At 37.8% G+C, this 18,870-nt stretch overlaps 1 protein-coding gene across 2 annotated transcripts in view; it reads right to left on the reverse strand.

The window, feature by feature from the left end:
* Nucleotides 1-398: 398 nt before the first annotated feature.
* The window catches only part of LOC150091555 (lachesin-like), a 304,077-nt gene continuing 285,605 nt past the window's right edge, over nt 399-18,870 (reverse strand). The window contains exons 6-10 of one of the 2 annotated variants that reach the window (XM_090384555.1): nt 14,276-14,566; nt 10,299-10,367; nt 8,075-8,149; nt 6,473-6,559; nt 399-616 (exon numbers count right to left, since the gene is read on the reverse strand). In XM_090384555.1, coding sequence (XP_090240681.1) covers nt 498-616; nt 6,473-6,559; nt 8,075-8,149; nt 10,299-10,367; nt 14,276-14,566 — 641 coding nt within the window. In that variant the 3' untranslated portion in view covers nt 399-497. The remainder of the gene's footprint in view (nt 617-6,472; nt 6,560-8,074; nt 8,150-10,298; nt 10,368-14,275; nt 14,567-18,870) is intronic. The other variant, XM_090384559.1, reaches the window with a different exon arrangement.

Here is an 18,870-nt window from a genome sequence, read left to right on the forward strand (position 1 = left end):
TTATCAATGTGGCCACGAACCAAAAGCCTCTGAAGAGAAAGGTGACCAGGTTTCTGGAGGTAAAAGTTGGCACATCTGTTAATGTCTCCTCGGGTTATTGAGCTATAAATGCCCGAGAACGTCCGTACAAGATGCATTTCTTGAGACTCCTTCCATTTTGGATCAGAGCGTGGTGGTAAACAAAGTGACGCGAAATCGATTTTGTTGGCGATGAAAAAATGATTCTTTCTCTCTCTCTTCATCACTTATCTATCGCTCACCCATTCATCCTTCGTTTTTTTTTTTTTTTTTTTTTGGTGGAAGCTATTTTCTAATTTAAACTTTAACTCCACCAATGTCTTCAGAAAAAAAAATAATAATAAATAAAAAGAACAAAGGATTGTTTTTTTTTTTTTTGTTTTTGTTTTGGTTTTCATCTTCAATAAGGAAGTGCAAAAAGTTCGTTTCTAACAAGCGATAGAATTTCGGATGTCCTGTTTGGAAGAAGATGTTGGAATTCAAAGTCTTCCCGATATGATGATAATCTTCCAGAGGAGTGTCGTCTGAAGGAGTATGATGCTAGGCAGGTTTCTCGTACACATGTTTTTGAAGCGTCGACTTTCTTTGCGCTCTGCACCTAAGAAAAAAGAATTAAGTAAGAACTGAATAAGAAACAACTGATATAATTAAATAAAAAGGTAATTAGGTAGAGATTATAGCACTCATCTGTTCTACCATTCTCAAGTCACTACAACTGATTTCATTGAGATTATAGTGCTCTTACAGAAAGCACAATATACTGCCTTGCCAAAAGTATCCGAGAATGGGGAAAAGTAAAACCTCTAGTTCTGACCAATACTGTGTATATGAAGGATGGTCGAAATGTCCTGAGAACCAGGTTCCACACCTGCTTTTAGCTCTTTATAATTTTTAAAACGACTTCCACGATGAGACTAGACTTTTCTCAACAAATTGTAGTCAATTGGGACCAGATGTGGCTGCACCTGAGGGTTGGTTTAATTTTTCAATTCCACATTCAATAATATTTTAACCAGTGTGCCACTGGAGCTTTGTGCACGGATGTATTTTCATGCAGAAGTAAAACTCGATGACTCAAATTTCCTCCGCATTTTCTCCTGAATCACAGCTTTTAACTTTGGAATAAGGCTGGCATAATAATCTCCCGCGATTGCGATTTTAAGTTCCAGGTAATCAATTAAGCATGCAGTGGAAGCATAAAGTAAAGTGCAGCCATTATCAACCCACTGCAGGGTGGAAGCCTCCTCAACAATTCATGCTGAGGGAAATGGACCATAATCTGCCACGCTGGTCCAGTGCGGGTTGGCAGATCGACCGTATTCAGCAGTCAGGGGCTTGAACCCCGGTCTACTCAAAGAGCATGTGCTACTGCACTCCCGCTCCTGCCCACTCGGCTACGGAGGCCTTGGAAGCACTCACTGCATGCTTTGAAATTTGGGCTTAGGATAATACAAATGTAGCCAAGATTCATCACCAGTCACCAGACAAGATAAGTCTACTGGATCAGCAAGAATTAACTTTAACTTCTCTTTTGATGACTCCATCCTGTGATGTTTGTCATAAATAGAAATGTTTCTGGGGAACCATTCTGCACGAACTATGGACATTTCCAAATGCCCGTGTAAAATGCTTTCATGGAAAACGTTGAGTACTTTTTCATGTTCAGATTGGTTTCTTCAGATGGCTGACCAGACCTTGAATCATCCTCAACTGACCCTGTCATCTTTTGAACTCTTTCTGACCATCTTGCAACAGTAGCATAACTGGGCGATACCTCCCCAAACACTGTGGTCACTCTTTCGTTGAATTCTCTATCATTTCTGCTCTCTCTCTCAAAAAGATTACTGAACGATGCTCGGTTTTGTGGAAATTCATTCTTCTTCCACTTACCAACATAAAAAAAAAAGATTAAATTTCAGAAACTACAAAAGGTATTGACGTATATTTTTGTCATGGTATTTTATAATACATTGAACTATCAAAATAACCGATTACATAATTTATTAATGCATTTTATATACCCTGTTCTCAGAACTTTTGACCCCTCTGAGAAAAATTGCGCATGCTCTGTATCCAAACAAATTTCATCAAAAACATTTATGGAAAAAATGGAACATTTTATGATGGCCGATGTCTATTTTTTTTACTACATTTGGAAAACGATGTATAATAGAAAAAAAAATGCTCATGAATATTAAACACGAATAAAACTGTAGCTAATCACCTTTTTTTTTCTTCAGAACCTCTAAAAAAAACAGCAAATAGTTTATTAATTAAGAAAAGCGCTTGAAGTAATCACGTTTACAATTAACCACAAAACTTATCGAGAACTACTGGGTGAATAGAAGTTTTCTCACAACGTTGGAAAGGAACGAAGAGAATAGGTATTTTATAAGCGAATACTTGTGCTAAACTGTCTAATTACGTTTGGCGGGCATTGTGCAACCTTAACAAACTTAAGAGACCACGCTAAACTAGCAATAACCACAAGGCTGCGCATTTAATGGCGAAACAAGAGACGGAATCCAGAAGAGCGAATCTAAGAGACCTCCAAGAAAACGGAGTAATTAAGTTAGATGTAAACAAAAATTGAAGCCCGCATTACAAATACACTTGGGCCCCACTTGAGCGAAAACTCCCTTTAAACATCCAGATTACTCGGTGCCCAAATCATGTTAGCCATAGTTAGAAGTAGTTGAGAGTAAACTTTGAGTGGCAGAATGCCCACTAAAGCAGCATTCATTTTTAATGAATGTCTTGCGCACTGCAGGAAGATGCTAAAGTGGAGAAAACTGAAAAATTCCAGTCTCCGGATAATGCCTTAGCTTATATCTAGCAATGGGAGGATTGCCATGCGCAGAATGAAATATTTCTGAACCAAATTTCAAAAACAAAAACAAAAATCAGTTGTTGACAGTAACGAGAATAGATATCTGCTTTATATCATGCATGTACGCCTATTGTTTTTGCCATGTCCGTTCGCCCGTCCGCATGTAAGATAGAGGCTCCTAGTGGACGTATTTTCATGAAATTTCATATTTATGCCCTTTCAAAATATTTGTCCAGCCATACAATATTTCATTAAGATCGGAAAAATAGAAATCCAGCCATGTTTTTAAGTGCTAAAACTTTTTTGTGATAGTGTTATACCACTACAACCCTTTGGTAAATGTTATCCTAGCGGTAACTGAGGCAACTGGTACCTGTCTTCAGTTAACGTCTATTATAATGCCAATAACAGAAGAGAAAGCGCACCAAAATCTTTAAGCCTGGTTCATTATGAAAATTAAAATGTCCAAGTACTTTCCAGTATCTTTACTGAACAATCAAGCATCGCAGTATTCTTCACCTGAGTCTTATTTGTTCAAAATGGGAATCCTTTGGGGGGAAAAAATACAAAAATTTCAGGATGGCCAGTAATTTATGTCACGGAGGATAAAGTAAAATATTGCTCAGTGAATCCCTCAACTACCATTCCAGAAGGTGCAAAGGATTCCAGATCTGTATATATAAACTTTGACTACGTGCAGCAATGGCCAGAATGACATTGTTTCTCTAATTACAGCTATGGATGAGACTTGGATTCGTCGTTTTAATTCTGAAACTATGGAACGTTCCAGATAGTGAAAATCTTCTCAGTTAGGGGACCCCGATGAAGGCCGGAGTGCATGAATCTGCTGGTAGGTGACGTTCAGTTATTTTCTGGTTAAGAGGGTTTTCTGGAAGGCGCGATCCTCAGCACTACAATGACCGGATCATACAATCCCAACCGTCTGTTTTTCTTGATATTTATCCATTTTACATAAAACCTAAACCTTGGTGGGTGTGCCATTGGATAAGACAACTCCATTGAGTCGAATGGCAATCGCTCTTTAGTGTGTCGGGTGACATAGCCTTGAAAATCACTGGACTAGGAGATTCTTGGTGAATATTTAGTAAACTACACTCGAAATACTCAAATAACCTTATGTTACCTTCTAAACCATAGCATCGAATCCGCGTGGGATTACGTCTGGCGATCATGGAGGCTATGATATCGTCCTACACGACTGATCCAAGCATTGGGAAACGCCCTGCTGAGGAACGCTCTCAACTCTAAATGATAATGGAGTAATGCTCCATCTTGTTGGAAGATGAGACCTCTCCCATCGGCATCCTGCTCCAATTGAGGCACAAGAAAACTAAAGTTTATACGGTTTTATTGTTTTCTACCTAAGATATGCCAGACTTTTATTTAAGGTATCTTAGTGCGGTAGTTCGCAATCTTTTGGCACTGAAGTCACGCTTAAATACTGATTGTCATTGAACTCAATGGAGTTTTTTCTAATCTCGCTGCACACCAATGTGCCGGGACACAACCATTGCGAATTACTGTCTTAGTGGACATTCTTGGACTACTCTGGTAATTTTCTCGAGTAGTTGCATCAGAAACAGATGGGCGGCCTTGTCCTGGTTGGCAATGCACCTCGCACGCAGTTGCAGCAAAAAGTGCAAATTGGGATACGATGGCCTTACGTTCCTGTGTTTGTTTTCCACAATTTTCTCGGAAACGTTGCTGTACAGTGGCCACAGATTGACTTTCACCTCAACACATAACGCTCGCTCACTGCTGGAGAAATTAGGGCCATCAGCGCCATCACCGGGAAATTCTGTAAACCGAAATAGTGAGTATGAAAACTTTACGCTTCAACGCCTTGTTTCTTATTGCATACCTTTCTTCATTTCGTAGTTATAATGTTTTTCTAAAATCGCAACCTAATTTAGAATTGATGAAAAAATAGAATTCTAGAGACATAAAACATTAGAAACAAATCATTTTAACAAAATAAATACAACAAAAATATTCAAAATAGACGAAAAACTAAAATATAGTGTGAAAAAAAAATCTTATAAATTCTTAATCTTATCGTAAAAATTCCCACTTCTTTCGGAGTAAATTTAGCCAATTTAAACGATAGTTCCCTAAATTTTGCTCATGCAGTGTACACACTTTTATAAAATCATACCACGGAAGATTGTTCGAATGAAGATATTTTACAAAATTAAGTTGTTTGAGAAGGAAAAATTGGGCCGAGATGAAAGTTATTTAGCCGAGAATTTTCTCCGAAAAGAAGTCTTAAATCTGGCCCTTTAAAACAGAAGCCTCTAAGAAAACGCTGACTTATATGATTCAGGGAACGACGTGTTTAAACCCGTTTACTTCAAAATCAAGACAAATCGTAGCAACTTGAGCTACCGGGTTAGACTTAAGGCTTGTCTCTAACGCTCTCTCTATGAAGGACACAAATCTTACTTGTCGGCTGGAAAAATGGAAGCTCAATGCTCTGACAGTAATGTTCCCGGGTCGAGATGCACAGATTTCCAACTTCTATTAGCTACTGCAACTATGGCTTTTATAACGGTTGTGTTGACCATGGGGGAGGGCGAGATAATCTCATTATAGCAACCTTAAACCGATAAATTTAGAAATAGAAAGAAGAATGGTCATTGCCAGAGTGAGAGACAGACAGAAGGAAGGACAGGAAGTATATAAAAGAAGGAAAGAACGAGGAGATAAGTTTTAGTACTTTGGCGAAAAGCTATCTCGCGTCAACTGTGTACTCCTCATTCTACGTGCGCTAATATCCTGTCGCGATGAACCCTTCAGGGACCTTGGAGGAACTAATACTGGGCAATCTAACGAGGGGGATGTCTATGGTGGACGATTTAAGCTTTAAGCACAGGTGTTCGTATTACGTGCAGTCATCTGCGAGAGTTTGAATTTTGTAATTACGTAAATTTTCTCTTGCATCCAAAGCACAGACGTGCGGGTGGGGTGACCAGATTTGCTAAACAAGATGACATCCGACGGGCTTACGGTGTTTTCGTGTATTACGGCAACGAGGAAAGATTTCTCCACGCTCCCAGAAGGTTAAGCTACGTGAGGTTAGATAACATCTCGCGAGTTGCCCTCTACAACAGCTGCACTCTGCATTAAATAGTTTAAATAAGGAGCGCTCTCTCTTCAAGTTCAACCAGCACTAACCTGATTAAACAGGAAGTAATAATTGTTGCTATAGAAACGAGTGAAAGTTGTGATTTGCATATCAGTCTTAAGCTACAAGTTAAGCCTACGAGTGTTGCAGGGATTTCTAGTAATCACCTGAGTAATCAATTCTTTGGCGTATTTTAACGCTCCAACAGAAACGTGGAACATGTATATTAAGTGTGAAAATTATTAGTAACACCTCCCCCCCCCATCCAAAAGAAATTTAAGCAACCATACCAAGGCAATACCAAGTTGGGATGTGTGTGAATCTGTGGCACTTACACTTTTATTTTTCGTTGAAAATAAAAATATTGGTTGTATTAAGATACCGTAAACCATCGTTTATTTATACTCTACAAATTAAGAGGTTTTTTTTAAGACATTTCAGACAATCTACCGACTTATTGGGGTAAATAGAAAACATACCTTGTTCTCGATATTCGTGGTCAGCTGCGGAAAGACCCACGGTGCTCTCTTTATCCAGCAATTCTGTGGAAAGCTCTGTCTTTTTAGCTGCAAAGAGAATTTACAAGTTATAAAAAGAGAAAATCATTTCAGGTTGAAGTTATATGTATAATATACAGAGTGAGTTTAATAATAGAACCAATCAAAAGAGATAATCTATTTAGACGCGGCTTGGATGGGCCCTCTGGATGGGGAGAATACACTAAGTCCACTCTGCGATCGGCACGGGTAGGGGAGACTGATACCTCTGCTCTAGACTGATAATTTAACTGGCTAGTCAATACAGTACGTGCTTGACCAGGCCTTTGTCAATCCTCCAGTTTTCTCCCGCCTTTGAAACGTAATACCCCAGAGCCATCCTGACACGAAACTGAGTATCACAAGTAGGATATATTCGACTATAATTATGCACTGCTTATTGGGCACTTCATTTGAACACCACTCATATGAAATACACTCACTGGCCAAAAATGTGCGAACCTTTTTGTGTGCGAGACAGCAAACCATCAGTGGCTTGCTGTCTCGTTCAGCATAAAGACTGCATAGGCCGTTTAACTGCAGTAATTTGAGGCCAGAATGGGAGAAATTCGTGATCTATCAGACGTTGAGAAAGGTCTTATCATGGGTGCATATTTAGCAGGAGCCACGAGTCACGAAACGAAAGCCATAACTGGTTTCTCAAAAGCATCCATCTCAAAGGTTTTTAATGACTGGAAAGCAAGCGGTTCTTCCACATCTTAAAGGCGTAAATGTGGCAGAAAAACAATACTTCAAGGGTGAAGCGGTCTTACTCTAAAGAGGACTGTAGGGCATCGAGTGCAGCAAAGTACATCTGAATTCAACCAAACCCAGAAGTCTCTTATTTCAACCCTTACCATCCACAGAGAATTGAAAAACTTTGGTATTGGCAGTCTCCTGTCTATTCAGAAGCCACTTGTTTCAGAGAAAACTAGAAAAATACGCTTGCATTGGTGCCGAGAATGTTGTGATTGGACAACGGAAGGTCATGTGGTCAGACGAATCACGATATACCTTGTTTTGCACTTATGGTAGGCAGAGACTGGCGAAGCGATTGACTCTGTATGCCTTGTTAAGACAACCCCAGCATCTGAAGGTAGTATAATTTATGGGGAATGTTTCGTTGGAACACAGACTCGGTCCGTTAATACCGGTGAAAGGTCGAATGTCAGCCATTAAGGACCCTGCAATGTTACACTTTTATCCCGAAGGTCGTGACCACTTTATGAATGATTGTGCAACAGGGCATCATGCCGGAATCGTTCATGAATTGTTCGGAGAACATGATATTGATTTCCAATGGAAGTTGACCCTCACATTCACCTGATCTTAATCCTATTGAGAATGTGTGGGTTATGCTGGAGAGAACTATTCGGCAACGAAGTCCTCTTAAACGCACTAAAACACTTTATAGAATCCACACACTTCCTGTTATTTTAAAAGATGGTTGCTGATTCGATACTGAATAAAGGTTCGTATTATTTTGGCCAGTGTATGTACTTGAACACTATAAATGCGCTTTAAATCTGTAACATTTGAGCCTACCGTCATTTTCATCTTTAACCAAGGAGTTCTGCCAAGTTCCAATGAGCATCTTCTCACTTGTAGTATGCTGGGACCCTAAAATAGAAAAAAAAAATCAACTTTAAACGAAGAGAGAAGAATTAATTCTTTTTATACTTCCTTCGTCATTCCATACGTCAAACATACAACACAACCCACGTTTTCGGTTGCTATGAAAATGGAAAAGTTTAACTGCCCTCAAAAGAGCATAGTGATACCTTTCGGAATTGGTAGCTTTATTATCAAGTATGCAAGAAAGTAATTCCTGTTTTTAATCGACTAAATTAAATCATTATAGTTTGCTCAATTTTTAATTGCAATTAACGCAAGAAATTAAAATAAAATAAATTATTAAATGTTAAAGTAATTATTACAGTATTTCGGCATCCAAAATGGCTCTCCATTGCTTTCTTTCTCCGGTTGAACAGTTCTACAGTTCTATGCTATAAGATAACATTTAAAAAAAAAAAAAAAAACCAATGCTTGGAGGAGAAGGGGTTTTGAAGGAGCAGCGCTCCTTTTTTTTTCAGATGTTGATTCCATTAAATCGGAAAGGCGTCGAAGACCACTTTTTACGAAAATTAGTACAGAATTTATTTTTCAATTTAGGTACTGAACAGTTATAAAAGTTAAGCCTTTCATTACGTCTTTGTAATTTAATATTCTCTTTCTCTCTTTTGATTGATTTATTGTTTTCCGTTATTTTTTTCTTTTCTCTGATCATTTTGCTCACATCTGTTATACTAAATGAATTCCTGACATTTAATTTAACTAAATCCATTGACTTCGAATTAAACTTTCATTTGTTTCAATCTTATCACTGAAATCATTTTACAGGCTCAGGCGTCTTTACTCTCTTGTATTACGTAATTACAAACATCGTTCCATAACAAGAAAAGATTGTAGTTTATCTCTATCCTTTTCTTTCAACTACACAAACTAAGAATACCTAAAACATCAGACTTGAGCTTTAACAAATAAGAAATTTCATCATTGTACGCTGCCCTCCAATTAATATCCGGACACCTGCACATCTAAAAATAACTTATTTACCAGAAAGCTGATAACGTGTTCTGAACCCCTTTAGCCTTTATGACAGCCTCTGTTTTCCGTGGAACACTCCACCAGATTTTCAAAATGTCTTTGGATATCTTCGGCCCTCAAAGCGGCGACCAATTCACCCTTCTTTGGACAGTTTCTCCTAACACGCATCCGACAATTCACTCCATCCCAGAGGTTCTCTATAGGATTGAGTTCAGGGCGCTGCGGTCTGGCCAGTCCAACTTTTTGGACCCTCATGTTCTCAGCGTACTGCCACAATGTAGGTAAGGCATAATTGTCCAATAAAACAATGGTCCCAGGCAAAATAATGAAAAACAGCTCCAGACTTCATTGGTGGGATGTTACAGCTCAGACTAGTAGACCACGTATGGTAACTCATCACTCCAAAGCACAGCTTCCATTGGTCTACGATCCAAGAACGGCGAGCCTTACACACTCAAGGCTTGTGTGCGTGCTGTGACAACGTCGACCTTCGTTCTGACCGGTCGATTCTTTTCAAGGCGCTCCTGTCAACGTTCTGTTAGCTTCGAAGGTTATCTGGGCGGTTTCAGCACCAGTCCACTTCCATTTGCAGATAATATCGTCAATCGTCCACCTAAGGATCTTCAGTGCCATTTGAAAAGTCACGTACCAACTGATTGTTTATGTGACACCCTATTATAAATGTGCAGTATGTTAACTCCATCAATCGAAACATCTTGCATGCACTAATTGTACGACTGTATCCTTGAAAGTCTCGAGCATATTTATAGATGTCTGACGCGGTGCTTGGATAGGACATGACCAGCTATCAGCAGAAGTGTGTACGAATGTTAATGTTAGGGCAGTGTAGATAAATACTGAACTTTTAAAGAGGACCGATAGTTGGTAACGCCTGCAAAATACATCAAATGAATTTATTTGAAATTTAAGATCATTATCTAAAAATTGCAACGTAAATGCTGCCTAAATTCAGACCACTATGCTTTTAAAAGGCCGAAAAACAGATAAACAAACAAAAAAAGGTAGATAAAATGTTTCATATTTCAAATATTCTGTTTAAGTTATCAGAATAACTTATCAAGCAATTATGGTATAAAAATAACTATCCACAGAGGAGCACGTGCACAATTACTGTAATGTTATTATAGAAGTAATTACTTACCTTCTGTTTTACTTGTGCGGACTGTGTAATGAGATGATGTTGTGGAAGTAGTGGTCGGCTTGGGAATTTCTGAAGAATAGAAAAAAAAAAAAAAAAAAAAGGGAAAACAAGTCAGAGTTAATGCAAGTTGCTAGTAAAGTAAACGAACTCTTATCTACGAGAATAATCAAATGAAAGTGTTTTTGTTAAACGAGCCAAAATTTTATTTATTAAAAAACTTTCTTATAAAATATAATTTAGATATTTAACATAAAACTGATCAGAATAATTTTTTTAAGACTTTATTTAAATAAAAATGGTAAACAGCAAATATAGGAAAGAATAAAATTAAAATGAATTAAAGCAGAAAGGAGGTTTTAGCTTCTAATATCTGCAACTTTCAGGTATTACTTGAATGTGGATAAAGATAACGACTGAAATATTTCGGATTATCGAAGCGATTAATCCATCATCAAAGATAATCCTAATCAAGCAAGAACTCTGACAGATTTATCCCTAAGCCATGAACACCTTTTAGACACTTTCATCCATTTCGTTGATAATAAAACAATAGAAAAACTTGGCTCATCATTTTCGCTAGAGGGGGATGTCTTTTTATTAGAAGAATGCAGTTCATTAACTAAATTACCTTCTCAGTATTTTTTAGCAGCTAAAAACACAAAAGTTTTTTTCCTTGACGCTCTTATCAATAAACCCAAACTCGAATAAAATATTTGTCTTTGAGACACTAAAACATGTCTTAGTATTTTCAATTTCTTTATGCCCCTTCCGGTAGCTAGTGAGGAGAGGTCATTGACCTTCTCCTCCCCTCTCTGAACGAAAATTAATTAATTTATAAAGTTTTCCTTTCAGGCAAATTCACGTCTTAAATCTCCGAATTAGAAAAAAAATTGCGCTCAACGAAGAGAATGGTACGCCATGGGACGATCACCACGAGATTTTAGCTCGCAGTTAGCGGATAGACAGAAAGAGAGAGAGAGACACATCCTGTGACATCTCTCTCTGGGCAATCTGTGCTCTCTCTTCCTCTACAATCGCGCTGTTTTGCATATTTATAATTCAGGAGGCTGAGAAGGAAGTAGAAAGCCTTGATGGCTGACTATAGCCAATAAACAAACAAGGCGAGTTGAGAGTGGAGTTGATTTCGCTTTCAGAGTGCATTTTTAATGCACGACTAACATGCATATTCGCTGCGGCGCAGAAAGAAACTTCGTCCAATGATCTATCGACCTGCAAGAGCCCTCACTTTTCGGAAGAGGAAAATGTTGTAGAGACATTTTCGTACAGCGAGCAAAGAAGTGATAGCATAATTGCTGATTATCTTCTCCCGTTCATGGGAGAAACTGCAGCTATGGCAATCACCTCTCCTTCTCTCTGTCTATCTATCTCTTGTCTTTCTCTAAAAATAAAACACATTACCAACTTTGTTACTTGATGGAAAAGATAGTAGAGCTGTTCAACAACTACGTCATCCCTCCTCCTCCTCCTCCTCAGCATCCTGTATCGTAGAAAAAAGTCTCACTTCTGACAATTAACGGGAACTTAAGTGCTGTCTTTATCAGGAGTGGTACACACTGGCCCATTTCTTTGCATAACATAAACATTGCATTAGGTAGTTTTTTCCATAGTAATTTTTGTATTTTATTGAGAGAGGGCCCTATACGCATAATGAACCACATATTATGATACGGTTTTTACCTCATAATTTTTTATATTAATACTTACTAGTGGGCTTCGCTCGCTGCACTCGCTTATTTCGATAAAATAAAATAAAATGCAGAAGCTTTCGACACCGTGTGTCTCTTCTTCGGTTATGAATACATAAATACGTTACATATGAAAATAAAGAATGGTACCGCGTGGTCATGCTAGATAAACAAAGCGCGTGCACGAGGTTTATCTAGCATGACCATGCTAAAAAGAAGCTTGTTTTACCACAGTAAAACAAACTTGTTTCAGCGCTAGGACCATTGTTATTTTCTATATTTATTAATGATACTGATGAAGGTATGTCAAGTTTGTCTAAGTTTGCAGATTATACAAAGGTTGGCAGGGTTTTTAAAGACAGTAATCAGGGTAGGCTTCTTCAACAAGATCTAGAAATATTAGGCAGATGAGCTGAGAATTGGCAATTGAAGTTTGACAAATGCAAGATAGCGATAATCCCAGATTAATGTACCAATTATGTTATACCACACTCAATATAATGGAGAGTGAAAAAGATCTGGAGGTCATTGTGCAGTCAGATATAAAGAGTTCTCTGAACAGTGCAGACAGGTGCCAGGACAACTCATGGGTTTTAAAGGTAGAAGATATGTTTTTTTTTTTTTTTTTTTAAGAGGAAAATCCCAAAGCGGAACTCAGTTGAGGGTGCATCTAACGACTATCAAGGTTAGATGAAGAGCATTGCCAAAAGATCAGTTTTTATCTTTATTTGAAATGATATACTGGAATTTTGGCTGGGATAAGGCAATGGGATATGGGAAATGGCAATGAGCGCTGCAGACAGGTCTGGAAGGCCAATATTAAGAAGGATATGGAGCGAAATTAGTGAGGGGGTGAAAACGGGCGCTCCTGCAAAGAAAGGCTTCGGTTCTGCAAATTGCAGCATCTAGAAACTAGGCTCTTGAATATCTGATTGAGATGTTCAAGAGCTTAATCGATTCAAGGCTTTGAATGGATTAAGCTCAATAGTATCCTTCCTCTTGCTTAGACTAGATACATAAGGGGACATAAATTCAAATTGAGGAAGGATCGTTGGAGGATAGATGTGAAGAAATCTGCTTTCATCCTGAGGGTATTTGATTGTTTGGAACAAACTTCTATCTGGTATCGTACAGGTGTGTCGTTTGAATAAATTTAAAGTATAATTAAGACGTTTTATCAGAGGGGATTGCTTTTATTTTTGCTGATGCTGTATAAGCTTCCTTCCTTGCATCATTTGCCACTACTAATACTAAATGAAAGCGGCTCATGACTTGAGACCTCACCCACAGATAATAGATAGAGCCAGGAGTTGAACTTGAAAGTTTTATGAAACTGAACTCTCTTAAGAGGTCAGTTTTTAAGAATCAAGCAGATAGGTGAAATTGCCGATGAGTGTAAAGAACAGGGACCCCGTTCCAGTCAATTCGGAACCTTGGATAGAGAAATAAATATATTTCTGTAATAATAATAGCTTCGGTATGATATACAAAACTCCGTTTCTGTACAGTGTCTGTGTTAGAACGGAAAGGTCAGGGGTTGCGAAGAAAAAGGAATATTAATTATTCCCTGTAGATCACCAGTTAGAAGCAGCACTGGCGATTATTAATTAAGCGTGGCGTTTCGAAGCAGTTTAAGAAGTCAGAGTTAATGGATTTCTCTATCACTTCATAAAGGGTTAAATAAGGATAATAGAATAATGATAATGGATGGTAAAGATGTAGACTTCATGTGGGAAATTCCACCCCTCCCACCTTTTTTTTCAGTAGCATTGCAGAAATTCCCATCTCGACTAGAGCATGTCCTCCAAAAGATTTAAAACGTTTTTCTTGAGAGAAACCTCAAGGAGGAAATCAGTTTAAGGTGTTCGGTGAAGTAGGAGAACATCTAGCAAGCTTGACAGTTGTTAAATGATGAGCAGCTTTATTTTTATCTGTATATGAAATTTATAATAACACTAAAAAGATGTGGAAGTGAGGATGGATAGAAGTTGCACCCATTAATTCTTTAGCGTCGCTTGCAAGTAATAAATAAAAAATTTAGAATAATTTTTCGACATCCAAGAAGCTTACAGTCAACCATAAGACTAATATTTTCCCAATTTTTCATGCGATAAATATTAAACGTCTTAGAAAACGCCATGTAATCAGAAATTGTTAAATATTTACAGTAAATTAGTAGGATATTTAGATGGAAGGCCATGCGGTGCCCAAAACGATGTAGTTTCTAAAGAGACACGCTGAATAGATAAAAAGAACGAGAGAGAGACTTACCGTACAATTTGATGGTGCCTTCTGTCTCCCCTAAGGAATTCTTGGCCACGCAGATGTAAGGCCCATAGTCTTCTGGTCGGAGGTGTTTGATACGTAGCCGCATCTGTGACTTATAAATACCAGTGTCCAGCAACATACTGTCGTACTTGGAATTGGACAGTATCATCATGCCACCTTCTCTTGTCCAGTAGGTAACAGAACGTGGATGGGATTCGAGTCCACAGTCCAAAAGAACATCTGTTTCAACTGGCGCACCAACCAGTTGGTTTGGTATCCATATCATTGGAGCAACTGGAAAGAGGAAATAAATTGACGTAAAACGAATCCAATATTAGCTAAAGAATTCAACATAATTGAGAGAAAACTAATTAAATTATATTAGGAAGTCCTTTACGTTAAGTTCGTCTTTCAACTCAACATTACAGCCGTTGGCAATACTGAACGTGCCAACACTTATCCTAAAAGTGTCCAATTATTAGATTTATTGGCAAAGTTTTTCCAGAGGTTGTTATCACGAAAACGAGGACAATACGGAATGTTCGCTGATGCAAATAGACAGAAGCAACCGTACTTAGACACACACGGAGAATAATGTTATTGACACAACTGTCTTTAAACTTATCTGCTACATCCTGATGGAGACATCTTTGCCCGGATTGCAGCCTCAGCTAAACATATTTCGTTGCGGGCGAAATATTGGAGTCTTTATTACTCGCAATGGAACCATAAAGACGATTTATGTCTCCTATACCTCCTAATTATTCCATTTGAATCCGAATCTTCCGAAGCATGCGGTGGGTATCGACAGTAGAAAGAGTGTAAAAAAAGAAGAAGAGGAAATTCGGTGAGGGGATTTGTCTGAAACAAAGCGTCTCTCGGTCGAAGAAAACGGGGTTGTCTCCAAGAGCACATGGGATTACTAAATTACCACTTATTAACGAACTCGCTAACACATATGACTCGCAGAGTTTTAATTAGCAGGATTGCAGTATCGACCATATACCGAATATGTTCTTATCTGATGAATTCCTTTAATTGAAACATAATTCTCCATAACAACCACAAAACAAAGAGCTAGAAAGGAAGGATCGATATAAATAAGCTCCGAAGGGGATTAAGAAGACAGGAGAAAATATAAAACCCAAACATAACTCTAAAATGATTGCGAATAATATTTTAAAGGAATGTAAACAGATATAGAAAGCGGATATACAAAATCAGATGATCCTAATAATCTTCTCTTGAAACACAAGAAAGACTGTTACAATAAACGCCAGAAGTATTAATTTATGATGTGGCCGAAGTGAAGTATTCATATATGAAGTATGAAAAAAATAATCAGGTGTTCTTCCAGTCTCTCCATCTAAATGATTTATTTTATCATTTTGACCTTTCTGCTGTTTCTGTTTTCCTAATTTATTTATATACGCGATATATTTTTATTCATTTGTTACTTATAAAATATTTTTATTCCCGTTTTCCCATTTTATTCCCGCTTTCCAGTTATTACAACTTTCCCGTTAAAATAGGAAGTACTGTTTAAAGTATTTCAGTACCAAGTCAAGTCGTTGTGAAGGTGGTAGCGGGCCTTATGACAGATACGAGTACACTAGTCCCGATAATCCGAGTCTCGTTAAATCGGCTTTTGGTTAAAAGCATATTTTTGCCTGACAAGTATCTAAAAAAAGTTATTACTACTGCTTCTTTTTTTTCAGTGTGCATTTGAATAGATATATAATTATTAAAGAAATATTTGTAATGGTAGTGCTGCTATAAGCACCTAAATTTATTATATAAAAATCGACAAATGAGGTGACAAACTTTCATATATCGGATGCCAAATATCGATATTTGTCTATATTATCATATGAATAACATCGATGTTCATCTAAATAAATGTTCCTGTCGAATAATTCCAGTATCAACAATATGCAAATTAGGCAGTGTCTTGGGTTTGCTGTAGTACTCAATGTTAGGGGATTATAACTGTATGAACGTAATAATTTCTTCCAACGTGTCTGTCCCGTATTTTGATCATTGCAGAAATAGGAGAAAACTATCTGCAAGCTATGGCATAAGTCCAAAATAGATATTTGTGAAGTACAGGCAGTTCTCGCTTTACGAGTTCCCGGGTTTACGAGTTTTTTTTCCCCCAAGTATCAAGTATCAACAAAATCGAAAATATGAACATTAATTGCAAAAAATGAATGTTAAATATTCATAAATACCGCATTCCAAACCACGTGCGTAGTTATACAATACAGCGTACCCCGCTTTACGATATTAATCTGTTCCAGAGACAGTGTCCATCATATCGTTAAAATATCGTAATGTGAACCCAATAAAACATTGTTTTTTGGTAATTCGTTTCAAGTTCTCGGAAGTTGAAAATTTCGCTGTGTAACTAGGCTATTTATCTCTCTAAAATGTCATTTTTAAGGGCATATAAAAGGTCGTGAGCGTGGTTTGTAAATTGTATTAGTTACCAATTCAAATCATTAAAATGCACTACGCTTTCATCGTTATCATATGTTCCATTATAAGAATCAATTTTGAACGCCTTTGTGATGGTAGTACTGGTAGTATTTTTCTAAAACACATTTCTGGAGGTCACTACCATAAAACAATAAAATTAATTTGCACTTTCCGGTTTATTGGGCTTTTCTGTTACTGCAAGCAATTATAAACGGGTAGTAAACACGATCTTCTTGCATTTGCGAAAGTACTGATAGCTGGAATTGTGTGGGTGGGTTTTTACGTTATTATGGTGAAATGTGTTTCCCCTTCACTGAAATCTTCAATCGTATAAAAAACATAAATAAATTTTCAGAATCTTCTCTTCATTCCTTTTTTTTTTTTAAAGCTTCGTAAACTTGTTACTCCGCGCGAATCCTGTTAGTTGCAATTTGTGTGTGCCGTTAAAAAATGCTTATGCATGCAACAGTGAAATTTATAATTAAAAGAGATTATCTTGGAAACAAACGCCTCTTGAAACATTTCTGAAGAAAATGACTCCTTGTGCAACAAATCGAGTGCCGAGCCAATAATGAGTAATCAACGAGTGTGCATTTAGTCGATGATGATGAAGAATAAACATTCTTTAACATTTGTAAGTCGTAAATAATTTCTCTATTATTATAATTTGCTTGATTTTACAGGCTACATTTTCATTTCTTTCAATAAATCAAGCATTGTTTAAACATAAACTAATTAGCTAACTAATTTCATTGTTGAGAACGTAACCCCTATTTTTAACGAGATGTCTATGGGAAATATATTCCCGCTTTACAAGTTTTCGCTTTACGAGCGAGCGCTAGGATCGAATTAACTCGTAAAGTCGAGAACTGCCTGTATCTATTCTGGAAGACAGCGTTTAACTTTGAATTTTAATTTTTAGCGAGGCAATGATAAAACTCTATTGGATTATATTCAAGAATTTGTAAAGGACGGATCTAGTGATAGTAAATTGGTTGATTTGTGCTCTGTTTCACGACTTTATTAGCCAATATTCGATGCCTAAAGGCACACTTCGGGTTTTATGATGGTGCTGACGTCTAAACACATTGCTCGACAAAATTAAAAGAACAAAATGTTTTTCATGAATATTTCACTGTGAACAGTTTCGTTGAAGGCGAATATTTTAAATAATATGGATCCTGGGATGTAAATTCCGAATATCCAATAGAAATCGATCTACCGCTTTACACAGCCGCACATTATGCAAATTATTCATGCCTATAAAAACAAGAGTTGCGACCACATCACTTCATTCCCGTTTTTTTTGGATTGCTCAGTGGGATGGTCACATCTCCAGTACTCAGGATGGCAAGTCATCGTCGTTTAGATGATTCTTTCAGATGGTGTGTCGTTTGACAACTCGAAGCCCGGAAGTCGCAGGTGGAGGTGGCACGTTCGTTTAATGTGTCACGCAGTGTCGTCTCGGCATAAAAGCAGTTTCAGGAGACAGCAACCAATACAAGAAGAGCTGGCCAAGGTCGCCCAAGGGCTACGTCAACCACAACAGACCGCTATCTGGCTCTAACAGCAAAGCGGAACCCTGTGATGTCTTATCATCAACTGAAAACATAAATTTCCAACCGCACTGTCTTAAGAAGGCTCAATTCAAGTGGAGTCTTCGCAAGGAAGCCAGTGATGATTTTTATTGCATTAATCCCAAACTTCCGCAGCGCTCATCGAAACTGGTGTCATGAACACAAGACTTATCAGTTCTCTGATGAGTCTTGTTTTAGTCTACAAACAGATTCTAGACGTTATTTCATCTGGAGACAACGGGAAATGCGTTGTCATCCCTCCAACATTAGAGAACCGGACACTTACGCTGGAGGCGGTGTTCTCGTGTGGGCTGAATAATGATCATCGGCCTCATCCCTATTCTTGTTTTTGATAACTGCGCAGAGGTGCCAAGAACTGATCCTCGAACCCTATGTGCGAATTTTTAGGGGTGCGGTTGGCCCATATTTTCTTTTCATGCACGGATAACCCCACTGCACATAGAGCTCAAATGGTGGAGGAATATTTCGAAACTGAAGTTATCCAACGACTTCCGTGACCACACTTAAATCCGATCGAACATT

This window comes from Mastigoproctus giganteus, chromosome 1, assembly GCF_048544385.1.
Source record: "Mastigoproctus giganteus isolate SK-2022 chromosome 1, ASM4854438v1, whole genome shotgun sequence".
NCBI lineage: Eukaryota > Metazoa > Arthropoda > Arachnida > Uropygi > Thelyphonidae > Mastigoproctus > Mastigoproctus giganteus.